General features: G+C 46.1%; 2 protein-coding genes across 2 annotated transcripts in view; one reads left to right on the top strand and one right to left on the bottom strand.

Annotated features, from left to right (window-relative positions):
- The window catches only part of LOC149460596 (uncharacterized), a 48,848-nt gene extending 35,204 nt beyond the window's left edge, over nt 1–13,644 (bottom strand). Inside the window, exon 1 of the mRNA XM_089679431.1 lies at nt 11,777–13,644. Within this exon, the coding sequence (XP_089535557.1) occupies nt 11,777–13,130 (1,354 nt within the window). The 5' untranslated portion in view covers nt 13,131–13,644. The remainder of the gene's footprint in view (nt 1–11,776) is intronic.
- The window catches only part of LOC149460594 (uncharacterized), a 219,150-nt gene that overhangs the window by 102,265 nt on the left and 100,302 nt on the right, over nt 1–16,583 (top strand). Inside the window, exon 7 of the mRNA XM_089679430.1 lies at nt 1,741–2,165. Coding sequence (XP_089535556.1) covers nt 1,741–2,165 — 425 coding nt within the window. The remainder of the gene's footprint in view (nt 1–1,740; nt 2,166–16,583) is intronic.

Raw genomic sequence — 16,583 nt, forward strand, 5'->3', positions numbered from 1 at the left:
CCAAGTCACTGAGTGCAGTCTCAGGAGATGGGAGGCAGCGGTGTGGGATCTCTGCAACTTGTCTACAGTAAACATTTAAGCTTCCACTGATTACTGAATACCAATATTATGAGTCCTGACCATTACACTGTATAATTTATATTGTACATTACATCCTCCTGACCCCTGCACTATATACTCCATGTTGTACATTACATACTCCTGACCCCTGCACTATATACTCTATGTTGTACATTACATCCTCCTGACCCCTGCACTATATACTCTATGTTGTACATTACATACTCCTGACCCCTGCACTATATACTCTATGTTGTACATTACATACTCCTGACCCCTGCACTATATATTCTGTTGTACATTACGTACTCCTGACCCCTGCACTATATACTCTGTTGTACATTACATACTCCTGACCCCTGCACTATATACTCTATGTTGTACATTATACACTCCTGACCCCTGCACTATATACTCTATGTTGTACATTATACACTCCTGACCCCTGCACTATATACTCTATGTTGTACATTCCATAGTCCTGACCCCTGCACTATATACTCTATGTTGTACATTACATACTCCTGACTTCTGCTCTCCCCCCACTGCTATATGTACACATAATATGGATTCTCCTTTGTTACACCCATTTCCTACCAGCTGGACGTTTTATATCGGATGATGTGATTGGAGCACAGACTTTTACATGGTGATAATAATGTGATAACATCCTCCCACTTTGGACCCTTAAACAGAAAGTGATAATGAGGGAGGAGTCAATACCCCAATGATGGTGGTCTTCAGGATCAGTCCAGTCTTCATCTTGGTTGTTCTCCCCCCATCCTCACTCTCTGACCTCTGGTGGGGCTCAGCCCCGCTGTTCTTCATGACTAAGTCATGGACTAAATAAGGAAGTGCAGTACTTCTTGTGTTGGGAAGATGACGATGAGTGATTGACGGGGTGGGGACCCTCGTCCTATAATCCCCTCATCACTGTCCCTCCTATAAAAGACAGTTCTGGTTGTTTCCTCAGTCTCTGACTAAGGTCCATGAATAAAGAAATGACCTGGTAGGAGATCAGAGGAGCCATTTCCTAGTTCCCTTGAGGGTGGAATTGTAAGCTCCTCAGAGACCAAGCTGCCTGATGTGGGCGGAGTCCTGGTTTGGGGGAACCAATCAGCTCCTGTCTAGTAATCCTCTTTGTCTTTGTATTTTAGTCCATGGCCGGGAGATGAGGAAAACCTCCGAGGATTGTCTCACTTTGTCTCCAGACTGGAAAGTAGAAGATGAGGACATCACACAGTATAGTCCAGGAGAAAACCCGGCTCCCTCCAATGTCCATCCGGCACCACCCAGTGTAGCTGGACCATCGGATTCCTCGTATCCTGAGGAACCTCAGACTGTGCGGGACCGGGCCGGCCTTCCAACAGGGAAGAGCTTCTCCTGTACTGAGTGTGGGAAATGTTTCCGTTGTAAATCCTATCTTAATAGGCATCAAAGATCTCACACAGGGGAGAAGCCGTATTCCTGTCCTGAGTGTGGGAAATGTTTTTCAGTGAAGTCCAATCTTTACACACATCAGAGATCTCACACGGGGGAGAAGCCGTATTCCTGTATTGAGTGCGGGAAATGTTTTTCAAAAAAGTTTAATCTTAAAAAACATCAGAGGCTTCACACAGCTGAGAAACCATATTCCTGTCCTGAGTGCGGAAAAACATTTTCACAGAAGGTTCACCTTAGCACACATCAAAGACTGCACACAGGGGAGAAGCCATTTTCCTGTTCTGATTGTGGGAAAAGTTTTTTTCAAAAATCAGAGCTTGTTTCACATCAGAGATCTCATACGGGGGAGAAGCCATATTCTTGTCATGAGTGTGGGAAGCGTTTTTCATGGAAGTCCAGTCTTTGCATACATCAGAGATCTCACACGGGTAAGAAGCCATATTGCTGTCCTGAGTGCGGGAAATGTTTTTCAGTGAAGTACAACCTTTACAAACATCAGAGATCTCACACGGGAGAGAAGCGGTATTCCTGTCTTGAGTGCGGGAAATGTTTTTCACATATGTCTAATCTTTACATACATCAGAGATCTCACACAGGGGAAAAACCATATCCTTGTCCTGAGTGCGGAAAATGTTTTTCACAGAAGTCCAATCTTTCCATCCATCAGAGATCTCACACGGGGTAAAAGCAACTTTCCTGTCCTGAGTGAGGGAAATGTTCCTCACTGAAGTCCTGTCTTCCTGTACATCAGGGGTCCCACACAACCCTAGAGGTGTATTAGTACCTTGAGTGCGGGAAATGTCTTCTAGATGAATGTTGATGGACATCTCAGCTCTCATGTGGGGAAGAAGCACACCCTGATATACACCTCAGATATACTCCATGGCTGATCATCATCATGGAAGAAACAGTCCATAAGGAGATCAGAGGTCCCCAAAGACATGGATGAAGTGTGGGACCGGGTTGGCCATTGAGATCAGGAGAAGAATATAAATGGAGTGTGAAATGCTCTGTAATGATGGAAAACATTCCCCCAGCTCAGCAAATCTCCTAATGACATCGGTGTTTTAGCCCCATTCACAGAGAAGGAATGGACAGGAGATAAAATCTCTCATACAGACAGAATGGTCATGTGACTTTATAAAGAGGAACACCAGAAAATCACATCAATCAAATCTTCCAATGTGTTCTGTGCAATCTGCGTACACATAAGGGGAGGGGCAGACCCAGGGGCATCCAGTGAGAACACAGAGGGGGGCTGGCTTACCATGGTAGGCAGGAAGTGTCTTAGGCCCGAGCACCAGCATGTCCACCAGCTGCCATAAACAAGGGAGCTGGCCCAGCACAGAACTCCTGGGAAGACTTACCTGATGCCACTTTCCTGCTCCACTTTCCATCCAGCCAGTGATGGTCCTGCCGCCATTTGTTTTATTATTGGTGTATACTCTGATCAGCAGGAATCATTTCTCCTGAAGAAGTGAGCGCTGCACCACGAAACGCGTGGAGATGGATGACGCTGCTGGATCCTCCTTATGGTGCTCAGAATTCTGTCCCACGGTGATTGTTGTCCAGGAATTGTCCATTGATGGACTTTGTGAGAGATTTCATGGCCTTGTACACCTGCTGGGAGGGTTGTATGATTTCTACGCTGATTGGGAAGAAAACATTGGAAGATCTTTATTGATGTTTTTCTGGAGTTCCTCTTTATAAAGTCCCATGAGTCCCATTGTGTCTGTATGAGAGATTTCATCTAGGGTAAGGACTGACCTACACCCCATCCATGCACACTTACCTCTTCGGATCTGCTAAGGAATGGACATGCACTTTCACCAGGTGAATGGTTCTGCACATTCTATGAATAGACCCCCAAATGTCAGGAGACGTTTCTATAAAGACGGGAAGTATGGAGCAGAGAAATGAATAGACCTCCCAGCAACGTTATTGTAATGTACACCAATAATAATGACTCCGCCCCCACATTCCAGACAAGGGATCATCCTGACCAATCGGATTTCTGCCTTTACTATTTCCTGATTTTTTTTTTGTAATCCTGTTGAAAGTGAAATTATATTAAAAATGTATTGAATGAAAAACAAAATCCTGTGTGTATGCAATGATGACAAAGCTGTGTATCCAGAAACGGCTGGTCGGTGACACTTCCATATACAGCCCAATGAAGTGACAAGGAAGCCCTAGAACCCTTTGGAGGAACCCTGGCTGAGAAAGGCTGGACTAGGCAGTCACATATCTCTGCCCCCCTTGCAGGGTTCCCAACCCTCCGTGACTTTTATTACTGACACAACATGAAATAGAATAGAATGGATAGATAATGTGGACATTGTAGTCAATGGAAGGTGATGAAGGGACGGACAGAATCAAGCTCCTTGATAGTAGAGGCAGACCCGATCAGTCCTCATGGGGGTCACATACATGTATAATAGACCCTGGTGGTGTCATGGAGGACAATCCTCAGGTATCCTCATATGTAGATGATAGTCACTGAGATATCAGATAAAGCCACACGCTGCTATCTCACACTTGGCACAAAGACAGCCAGTAGATGGATGTAAAGAGATGACGGAACGGGGCACTTGTAGAGTCAAAGGAGGCAGCGGTCACCATTCACTTTCAGCACAGGAGAGTCCCTCAATCCCCAGTGAGGTCATATACATACATGGCAGACCCATATAGATCCCATAGGGGGTAATCCACGTAGTCATCCACGGATAATTGTGGTAATAGCAGTGTTGCCAGTATATGGATGGCGGGTTATAATGACAGGATAGATAGTGCAGTAGGCAGTGGGTGAGCAGAAATATGAGACTGATAGAGCCCTGTGTGCCAGCGATAGGAACAAGGACATCAGACAGGTGGAGCTCAGCCAAGCAATTTCCATGAATGGGGACTCCCGCAGTGTATTAGTGCCGTAGTCCAAAAAACAGAGTCCGCTCACCCATCCAAGTGCCGTTTGCTAATGCATTGTCCTCCCGCTGCATAGTGGAAGTGTAGAGGCACGCCGTGTAGTCATCTGTGGATGAGGAGGTCTGCAAAGAGGTCTAGTGTGTCCAGAGCAATGCGGCCAGGTGGTGAGGCTGTGTGGAGAGGCCTGGATGCCGGGGATGCGGGCGTCATGATGTTGTGATGTCAACGTGTTTCATCCACTGAGTCATGTGAGCATCTTCAGCCCACAGCACACCGGACACACTAGACCTCTTTGCAGACCTAATTATCCACAGATGACTACACGGCATACCTCTACACTTCCACTATGCAGCGGGAAGACAATGTATTAGAAAACAGCACTTGGATGGGAAGCAGAAGGAGCCAAGAGAAGATAGAGAGCAGTAGGAACCTTGAGAGGATGGGGAGCAGGAGGAACCTAGAGAGGAAGGGGAGGTGAAGAAGCCTAGAAAGGATGGAGAGGTGAAGAAGCCTAGAGAGGATGAGGAGGAGAAGGAGCCTAGAGAGGGAAGGGAGCTTAGAGAGGATGGGGAGGGGATGGAGCCTAGAGAGGATGGGGAAGGGATGGAGCCAAGAGAGGATGGGGAGGGGAAGGAGCCTAGAGAGGATGGGGAGGAGAAGGAGCCTATAGAGAATGGGGGGGAGAAGGAGCCTAGAGAGGATGGGAGGAGAAGGAGCCTAGAGAGGATGGGAGGGGGGTAGAAACCTAAGGAGAATTGGAGAGAAGGGTGGAAAAGGAAGGGAAGGAAAGTATAGAGGATGGGGAAGAAGCATAGAAAGGATGGGGAGGGGAAGAAGCCTAGAAAGGATGGGAAGGGGAAGGAGCCTAACGAGGATGAGGAGTGAAAGAAGCCTAGCCTCCCCAGCGGTATTCCTGAGTGTAGCTCGGGGTAAAATTTCAGTATCAAGAGAGGTAACCCTGAGCTACACTGCGGCTTACCATGTGGTGTTGTTCAGGGAGTCGCTGCAGCGCTTACCTTGTCCTTCGCTCCCGCGATGTGTCCCCTTCAGCATCCCCGGCCATCTCCTCCTGCCGATGCCGGCTTCTGTGTTCCTGTCACTGTGACGTCAGGACGTACGGGTGCCGGAACCGGCGGCAAATTAAAAAAAATGTCATTTTTTTGCAAACAAATATTACATAGTAAAACATTCCTGTATCAAACCATTTCACATACATTTTGTCCCGAGTGCTTTGTCCGGCGCCCTGCCTGCATTTTTACTGTTCTTTCTGCCTGGAAACAGAAACGTCCATGGCGTCCAAAAAGCGTCCCTTTATGTCAAAAGCGGCTTTAGACCGGCTAGAGAACAGCGATAGTAAATCAGAACCACTTGCAGAATTGAGTGATAATGATTCGTGGGGGAAATTCCTCATCAGACACTGAAAACGATTCTGCGACTTTGCTCAGCGATGTGCGAACTTGGCGCTATATTTCCAATATCAGTGTTTTTGGTTTGATTATATTATTGAATTACATTTATTATTATTATTATATTATTATTTTTTAGGAGTATTTATTAAATTATAATTTATGATTTCGTGTTTCAAGTTTTATCCTCCCCGGGATGTTTACTAGACTCTTGTTCAGACAGATTTCAGTGAGTTATTCCTAAAAATTACCCTCTACAATAAAAAAACTACATATTTCCATGCAAAATAATGGTACCGCTTTCAGCACCAAAAATCTGAAATAATCAGACCGCCAGGGAGGTTAGAGAGGATGGGGAGGAGAAGGAGTCTAGATAAGATGAGGAGAGGAAGGAACCTAGAAAGGATTGGGAGGGAATGGAGCCTAGAGAGGATGGGGAGGGGAAGGAGCCTAGAGAGGATGGGGAGGGGAAGGAGCCTAGAGAGGATGGGGAGGGGAAGGAGCCTAGAGAGGATGGGGAGGGGAAAGAGCCTAGAGAGGATGGGGAGGGAATGGAGCCTAGAGAGAATGGGGAGGGGAAGGAGCCTATAGAAGATGGGGAGGGGAAGGAGTCTAGAAAGGATTGGGAGGGAATGGAACCTAGGGGGAATGGGAGCCTAGAGAGGATGGGGAGGGGAAGGAACCTAGAGAGGATGAGGAGGAGAAGAAGCCTAGAGAGGATGGGGAGGGGAAGGAGCCTAGAGAGGATGGGGAGGGGAAGGAACCTAGAGAGGATGGGGAGGGGAAGGAACCTAGAGAGGATGGGAAAGAGGACGGAGCCTAGAGAGGATCAGTAGGGGAAGGAGCCTAGAAAGGAAGAAGCCTAGAGAGGATGGGAAGGAGCCTAAAGAGGATAGTGAGAAGGAGCATAGAGAGGATGGGAAGGAGGAGCCTATAGAGGATGGGAAGGAGAAGCCTATAGAGGATGGAGTGGGGAAGAAGCCTAGACAGCATGGAGAGGGGAATGAGCCTAATGAGGATGAGGAGTGGAAGAAACCTAGAGAGGATGGGGAGGGGAAGAAGCCAAGAGAGGATGGGGAGGGGAAGGAGACAAGAGAGGATGGGGAGGGGAAAAAGCCTAGAGAGGATGGGGAGGGGAAGGAGCCTAGAGAAGATGGGGAGGGGAAGGAGCCTAGAGAGGATGGGGAGGGGAAGAAGCCTAGAGAGGATGGGGAGGAGAAGGAGCCTAGAGAGGATGGGGAGGGGAAGAAGCCTAGAGAGGATGGGGAGGGGAAAAAGCCTAGAGAGGATGGGGAGGGGAAGGAGCCTAGAGAAGATGGGGAGGGGAAGGAGCCTAGAGAGGATGGGGAGGGGAAGAAGCCTAGAGAGGATGGAGAGTGAAGGGAACTTAGAGAAATTGTAGGCAATTGAGCTTAGAGAGTTTGGGGAGGGAAAGGATGGGGTGGGGAAGGACCATGGAGAGGATGGGAGCAGAATACATTTGAGTAGGTTTCTGGCACTACAGACTCCATGCAGTCACCTCTGCCATTCAGCACTTGCCATTGTCCTCACTGTGTTCATTTTCTACAAACACCAACCCATAGGTGCCTCCCTCCCAGGAATACAGAACACATTTTCTCAGATGATCCCAGTATTGGACCCATTTAGTATGCTGGACATGAAAGTATTCTGCATCCAACCTTCTGGAAAAGACAAACATATTCCCCCCCCATCCCTTCACTGGGTTGTTTTACAGAAGAACTAAAGGCATTGATTTTCTGGAGAGTGGAGAGGGATGAGACCTCCTGTTGGTTTCTATTGCTGCCTCGGCCTCCTTTAGGGAGATTCAGCCTCTCTATTTGTCCTGTTTACAATTATTACCGAAAGTAATATAAAATCCTGAGATTTGGGGTGTCACCAGAACAGGATCAGGAGGAGGACTCCCTATGACACCATTGTATGTAGGGGGCGCTCTGCAACTAGATTTTACACCATCCTATATAGGGGCAGCTTTCCAAATATATTATTACACACTGTACAGTATTCTCTCTCCGCCCTCTACATTGTAACCCCCCCGGGACACCCCCCATGTGTACATCTGGAGGGCATCTTTCCAGAATCATTACAATGATAAACAAACACCCCCGATTAATATGACACATGTACTGGTGGTCCAATCAGCCAATCAGAACCCTGCAGACCCCAGCAGTGCACACCCCCAGATTTATATGACACGTCTACTGGTGGTCCAATCAGAACCCTCCAGGCCCCAGCAGTGCACACCCCCAGATTAATACGACACATGTACTGGTGGTCCAATCAGAACCCTCCAGGCCCCAGCAGTGCACACCCCAGATTATTACAACACGTGTACTGGTGGTCCAATCAGAACCCTCCAGGCCCCAGCAGGGCACACCCCCAGATTAATATAACACATGTATTGATGGTCCAATCAGAACCCTCCAGGCCCCAGCAGTGCACACCCCCGGATTAATACAACACGTGTACTGGTGGTCCAATCAGAACCCTCCAGGCCCCAGCAGTGCCCCCAGCCCTGAATTCTCTCCAATGGAACTCTCCAGTGAAATCTCCTCTCATCAATTACTAGCCGGATTCCCTCTATTACCTCCTGTATGTACAAAACTCCCCCAAATCTCTCCCCTCCTCACCATCCACTAGAAATTGGAGGAATTGTTTCTTCTTCCTGAAATCCAGACCTAGAGAGGAATAGAAAAGAACCAACAAACCCCACAAAGTCTTTTTATAGAGATTTATTCCATCAAATCCAAACTATTCTACACATATTTATTCCATGAAATATGAAGAGATTTTTCTATCAATAATCCCATCAAATCTGCGTGTTTATTGGACTTTATTCCCAGCAATAATCAATCAGGAATCCATGCCAGCAATCATCAGATCAATAGGAATGTTTCCAATATCCAGTGATCACGGTTTGATCCTCCAACATAACCAGTGCACAGAATGATAAATCTATCCCATGAAATGGATCTTATTGATTGGTTGATGTCATTGATTGATCTATTGATTCCCTTCTATGATAGAATAGATTGATTTCTCCATGTATTGATCATCCTCTCCATATATCTCTTCACCTTGTCTAACATCATACAAATCCTGAATGCTATAAATCTCAGTCCTGTCCATGAATTGTATGTGACTCGGGTCTTTATAATACCATATACTGGACTGTTACTTCATTCCCTATTTTTATATCGTCTTCTTACACCTGTCCTGATGAAGTGACACTTTGAAGCCATGAAACGCGTTGATGGTGTATTTTACATTCACTTGTCCAGTAAACTCCGACCTTCTGAAGAAAACATTTCAGAGTTTCCTCCTTTACTATGGGCTCCTCTGCTGACCTCACCCTCATTTTTTCTTGGGGTGAAAGTTCTCCACCGGGATCCAAATCCTGCTTAGTATATGATGATCCGGAATTCCCCGAAAATTACCAAAACTTTATTTTCCAGGGCCTCTGCTAATAGATGTTTGGGGGTTTATCTCATCTTCAGGCCTAAAATCTGCATTTCCCATGTGTGCAAAATAATGCAGAAACAGCTCTGGCAGTGAGAGGGTTAATGTGGGCTTGGAGGGATCACCTTTATAGAAACATATAAATTGTTAGCACTTCCTCCTAGAAGAACTGGCGTTGTTGGTTTGAATCCCAACCACTGCCATACCTGCCTGAAGTTTGCATGTTCTCCCTGTGCCTGCGTGATCTGTCCCCAGACTGGACCAGCTGAGTGATGGTCAGACGTTCTATAAATAGAGCCCTTGGTGGTCAGACGTCCAGAAACTATATCCCCTCTGACACGTTTCGTGTAATGCACATCATCATAGGGTGCTGGGCTTACAGTCAGGGACGTCTATTAGCTCCTATTTATATTTGATCCCCGGTGATCCTGACAGTCCCTCTGATTTCCTATTAAAACTGACCACACTAGGCATGAGAGCTCAGCGTGGTCAGTTCTCTAACTGCTGGGAGCTCAGTCTGCTCTCCTCCAATCATCAGACTTGTCCTGACATCCCCCTCCCTGCACAGCCATTCACTAGGAAGATCAGTGAACTGAAGACAAGTGATCACATGAACAATAGTAAGCAAGATGTCACTTCCTGATATCATTGTTTACAACTAGTGAAATCTGTGAATGATCACCGAGGTCACATGGTACAGGGCTATTCCCAACAGACTTGTACCATGTGACAAGCTGTGACCAATCACAGCTCTCACAGTATTTCTCAATGGCTGCAAGAATGCAGCCAGAGAGAAGGTGAAATTATTGCTGTTACAGCCTTTATGGGTGTAAAAAAACCCATAAATAATAATATAAAAAAAAAATAAAAATGTAAAAATTTTTTTTGAAAAATTATAATTTTTGGTTATAAACTAATTTGTTTTTTTTTTACTAAAAAGATATCTGAATACATTTTGGCCGATTTATGAAGAAAGATTATTTATTTGCAAAATTTTATAAGAAAAACATTTTATTTTCCAAATTTTTGGACATTTTAATTTATATAGCAAAAAATAAAAATTCCAGCGTTGAATAAATACCACCAAAATAAAGTTTTATCTGTCTCAGAGTGCGGGAGTGTGACCTCAGGGTACGGGAGTGTGATCTCAGAGTGTGACCTCAGGGTGCGGGAGTGTGACCTCAGAGTGTGACCTCAGGGTGCGGGAGTATGACCTCAGAGTGCGGGAGTATGACCTCAGGGTGCGGGAGTATGACCTCAGGGTGCGGGAGTATGACCTCAGGGTGCGGGAGTATGACCTCAGAGTGTGGGAGTGTGACCTCAGAGTGTGACCTCAGGGTGCGGGAGTATGACCTCAGAGTGCGGGAGTATGACCTCAGAGTGTGACCTCAGGGTGTGGGAGTATGACATCAGAGTGCGGGAGTGTGACCTCAGAGTGCGGGAGTGTGACCTCAGGGTGCGGGAGTGTGACCTCAGGGTGCGGGAGTGTGACCTCAGAGTGCGGGAGTGTGACCTCAGGGTGCGGGAGCGTGACCTCAGGGTGCGGGAGCGTGACCTCAGAGTGCGGGAGTGTGACCTCAGCGATTAGTATGGGGGCGTGTCTGATGAAGGAAACCAAGGGCTGTATTTATAGAACATTCATTGGACCAATGAGACAATCATTCCTCCAGCTGTGACAACATCCTGCTGTATGTTAAGTAACACAGTGATTTCCTATGATCGCCGGCTCCATCTAGTGGCCACAATGAGGTGATTTTTCTGAAATATCTCCATCAGTAAAATTAGCCCAATATGATGTTATGGCCACTAGATGGAGCCAATGATCATAAGAAATAAAATACACCCAAAACTCCTCCCTGCTGGAGAATGCCGGTCACATCCATCCAACATTGTTCTCCATAGACCTCCAAGTGTTTGTGAAATCTCCCACCACAAAATGTACTCAGCCAATCACAGGGCAGGACTCCATTTTTATTCTTCTGCTGATATCAATAGCCAACCTGGTCCCACACTTCATCCATGTCTTTGGGGACCTCTGATCTCCTTATGAACGGTTTCTTCCATGATGAAGATCAGCCATGGAGTATATCTGAGGTGTATATCAGGGTGTGCTTCTTCCCCACATGAGAGCTGGGATGTCCAGCAACATTCATCTAGAAGACATTTCCCGCAATCAAGGCACTAATACACCTCCATGGTTGTGTGGGACCCCTGATGTACAGGAAGACAGAACTTCAGTGAGGAACATTTCCCTCACTCAGGACAGGAAAGTGGCTTCTCCCCCATGTGAGATCTCTGATGTTTGTAAAGATTGGACTTTTCTGAAAAACTTTTCCCACACTCTGGACGGGAATACAGCTTTTCCCTTTTGTGAGATCTTTGATGCTTGACAAGATCTGCCTGATTTACAAAACATTTCCAGCACTCAGAACAGAAAAGTGACGTTTTCCCTGTGTGCAATCTCTGATGTGTGTAAAGATAGGACTTCTGTGAAAAACATTTCCCGCACTCAGGACAGGAATACGGCTTCTCCCCCGTGTGCAGTCTCTGATGTGTGTGAAGACTGGACTTTTGTGAAAAACAATTCCCGCACTCAAGACAGGAATACGGCTTCTCCCCTGTGTGAGATCTATGATGGCTGTAAAGACTTGACTTCTCTGAAAAAAATTTCCTGCACTCAGGACAAGAATACGGCTTCTCCCCTGTGTGAGATCTCTGATGTTTGTGAAGATGAGACATCTGTGAAAAACATTTCCCACACTCAGGACAAGAATACGGCTTCTCCCCCGTATGAGATCTCTGATGTTTGTGCACACTGGACTTCTGTGAAAAACATTTCCCGCAATCAGGACAAGAATATGGTTTTTCCCCCGTGTGAGATCTCTGATGCTTGTGCAGACTGGACTTCTCTGAAAAACATTTCCCGCACTCAGAACAGGAATACGGCTTCTCTCCTGTGTGAAATTTCTGGTGTCTGTAAAGATAGGACTTCAATGAAAAACATTTCCCGCACTCAGAACAAGAATACGGCTTCTCCCCCATGTGAGATGTCTGATGCCTCGAAAGATGGGACTTCAGTGAAAAACATTTCCCGCACTCAGGACAGGAAAATGGCTTCTCCCCCGTGTGAGACATCTGATGTTTGTGCAGACTGGACTTCTGTGAAAAACATTTCCCACACTCAGGACAAGAATACGGCTTCTCCCCTGTGTGAGATCTCTGATGTTTGTGCAGACTGGACTTTTGTGAAAAACATTTCCCACACTCAGGACAAGAATACGGCTTCTCCCCTGTGTGACATGTCTGATGCCTGGAAAGATGAGACTTCACTGAAAAACATTTCCCGCACTCAGGACAGGAAAATGGCTTCTCCCCCTTGAGAGATTTCTGATGTTTGTGCAGACTGGACTTCTCTGGAAAACATTTTCCGCACTCAGAATAGGAATATGGCTTCTCCCCTGTGTGAGATCTCTGATGTCTGTAAAGACTGGACTTCACTGAAAAACATTTCCCACACTCAGGACAGGAATATGGCTTCTCTCCTGTGTGAGATCTTATATGCATATTAAGACGGTATTCATGATGGAAACATTTCCCGCACTCCAGACAGGAGAACTTTTTCCCTGTTGTAACGCTGACCTGGACCCGCGCAGTCTGAGGTTCCTCAGGATACGAGGAATTCGATGGTCCATCTACACTGGGTGGTGCCGGATGGACATTGGAGGGAGCCGGGTTTTCTCCTGGACTATACTGTGTGATGTCCTCATCTTCTACTTTCCAGTCTGGAGACAAAGTGAGACAATCCTCGGAGGTTTTCCTCATCTCCCGGCCATGGACTAAAATACAAAGACAAAGAGGATTACTAGACAGGAGCTGATTGGTTCAAATCCCCCCAAATGTCAGGACGGTACAAATACCCCCAAATGTCAGGACAGATCCCTCCAAATGTCAGGACGGTACAAATACCCCAAATGTCAGGACGGGACAGATATCCCCCAAATGTCAGGACAGTACAAATACCCCCAAATGTCAGGACAGTACAGATATCCCCCAAATGTCAGGACAGTACAGATATCCCCCAAATGTCAGGACAGTACAAATACCCCCAAATGTCAGAACAGGACAGATCCCTCCAAATGTCAGGATGGTACAAATACCCCCAAATGTCAGGACGGTACAATTCCCCCTGTAAGGAAAAATGTCTTATTAACTGGCATCCATTGTGTTTAATGCCTCCATTGTAGATGTGGGAACAAGTTAGTTTGGTGTTTATATGTCACTTGTAACAACTGTTTGTTTCATGAATTCAGTTCCCATTCTGTAGATGGAACTGCCTTATATGGTGGTCTTCAGTCATTTGTGGTCGTTATATTTCTTGATAAGATTGCAATATATCATTGGTCATTACAATATATCGTTGGTCATTACAATATATCGTTGGTCATTACAATATATCGTTGGTCATTAAAATATTTTATTGGTCATTACAATATATCGTTGGTCATTATAATGTATCGTTGGTCATTACAATATTTTGTTGGTCATTACAATATATCATCGTTCATTACAATACATCGTCGGTCATTACAATATATTATTGGTCATTACAATATTTCATTGGTCATTACAATATTTCATTGGTCATTACAATATATTATTGGTCATTACAATATTTCGTTGGTCATTACAATATTTCATTGGTCATTACAATATATCATTGGTCATTACAATATTTAATTGGTCATTACAATATATCATTGGTCATTACAATATATCGTTGGTCATTACAATATATCATTGGTCATTACAATACTTCGTTGGTCATTCTGCATTTGTAAAACCTGCTCGCACGCATTAAACGTTCAGAGATTTAGTTTGCACACTTTGGTGTCCGGAGTTTTATTCCTCCTGAGATCAGAGGGCAGAAATTACCGAAGACATTTAAAGGGCTACAGACATAGGTTGAATCCTTGCAATCTGGTGTCAGAAGTCGGGATTAAAGGTGAGGCTGGTCAGGTAAGCTGAGCTATTTTGTCTTAGTTTTGCCGGATCAAATCCCCTTTAAAGACCCCGGGACAGCAGCCAAAGTTTCCATGTGAGATTGTTGGATCTCACGGAGAGTCTATGAGGTGGGTCCTCAAAGGAAATTCAGAGGTTTTGGAAGCCTCTGGGGAAAAATTGCCTCGGCAGATGTATTGTGAATTCACAGGAGTCCTCGGTTATTTCTGCCATTTTAGAAGTAGAAGTGCCTATTTGCTGTGTGTTATGGAACTGCTATGTAGTATTTGTGTTTCTTCAGAACAGGTTTATTACAAGGATTTGTACTTTTAGGTGTTAAACTCCTGAACTGTGGAGAAGGCTTTGCTGACATGACAACCTCTCCGCTTCAGGGAATAAGTACTGATATTGTAATCATTTATTGCTTTGTCTAACAGCTGTTTCCTCTTCCAGTATGGGAAAGATCCAAAGTAAGGGATCTCTGCCAAAAATTCCAAGGCTTCCGCATAAAGTGTTAAGTGATATTGCTGAGAAAAAGAAAGAAAGACAAGAGAATCCGGAATGGTCTAGGGCTAACTTGTAAAGAATATGTGATCAGAGTATCACCATGGGACGATTACTATGTGGTTCCTTTCACAGACAGTATTGCAGAATGGTCCCTGGATATGAAAAGCAGTGGTCCCTTTCCTAGAGATGGGTCTAATGATAAGATTCATATGGACATGATAAGGGGACTGTGTTTAGGAGATAAGACATCTTTCAACTTGCCCGAGCTGGGACTATAAATACATGAAATCTGCGGGTGTTCACTGGCTCAGAATGACTGGTTACACTCTGGAGCCAAGGAATTTTAATCTCCACTCTTTAACCCCCAGCATCTGCCCCGCCAACTTCTACACAAATATATCCAGCATTACCAAAGACAGAGGATGATGATTTCCTCAAATCTTTGAGAACAGATAGACCACTACAGCCTCCCGTAGAACAAGCAGTGGAGATACAGAGTCCGGATAGTACAGTATGGGAGGAGGAGGGAGGGGCTGTAGGAGGAAGAGAGGAAGGAGACAGATCAGATGGCAGTCCCGAGGCAGAGAGGAAGGAGACAGATCAGATGGCGGTCCCGAGGAAGAGAGGAAGGAGACAGATCAGTTGGCGGTCCAGAGGAAGAGAGGAAGGAGACAGATCAGATGGCGGTCCCGAGGAAGAGAGGAAGGAGACAGATCAGATGGCGGTCCCGAGGAAGAGAGGAAGGAGACAGATCAGATGGCGGTCCCGAGGAAGAGAGGAAGGAGACAGATCAGATGACGGTCCCGAGGAAGAGAGGAAGGAGACAGATCAGATGGCAGTCCCGAGGAAGAGAGGAAGGAGACAGATCAGATGGCAGTCCCGAGGAAGAGAGGAAGGAGACAGATCAGATGGCAGTCCCGAGGAAGAGAGGAAGAAGACAGATCAGATGACGGTCCCGAGGAAGAGAGGAAGGAGACAGATCAGATGGAAGTCCCGAGGAAGAGGAAGGAGACAGATCAGATGGCAGTCCTGAGGAAGGGAGGAAGGAGACAGATCAGATGGCAGTCCAAGGAAGAGGAAGGAGACAGATCAGATGGCAGTCCTGAGGAAGAGGAAGGAGACAGATCAGATGGCAGTCCCGAGGAAGGAAACAGATCAGATGGCAGTCCCGAAGAAGGAGACAGATCAGATGGCAGTCCCGAGGAAGAGAGGAAGGAAACAGATCAGATGGCAGTCCCGAGGAAGGAAACAGATCAGATGGCAGTCCCGAGGAAGAGAGGAAGGAGACAGATCAGATGGCAGTCCCGAGGAAGAGAGGAAGGAAACAGATCAGATGGCAGTCCCGAGGAAGGAAACAGATCAGATGGCAGTCCCGAGGAAGGAGACAGATCAGATGGCAGTCCCGAGGAAGAGAGGAAGGAGACAGATCAGATGGCAGTCCCGAGGAAGAGAGGAAGGAAACAGATCAGATGGCAGTCCCGAGGAAGGAGACAGATCAGATGGCAGTCCCGAGGAAGAGAGGAAGGAGACAGATCAGATGGAAGACCCGAGGAAGAGAGGAAAGAGACAGATCAGATGGCAATCATTGGTGACAGGTGCACCTGGGTCCTAGTGCCTGCCTGCCTGTATGCCTTGTCGGGATCCTGCACATGCGCAGATTCATGTGCTGCGGCAATCTTCTCTTTCGCACATTCCCAAACGCAATTCTTTTAGCCGGAAATCCCTTACACTCTGGGACATAAAACCATCCTATACACCACACATCATGTA

This window comes from Staurois parvus, unplaced genomic scaffold (genome assembly GCF_062004578.1).
Source record: "Staurois parvus isolate SC_StPar_1 unplaced genomic scaffold, SC_StPar_1.0 ptg000224l, whole genome shotgun sequence".
NCBI classification, from domain to species: Eukaryota; Metazoa; Chordata; class Amphibia; order Anura; family Ranidae; genus Staurois; species Staurois parvus.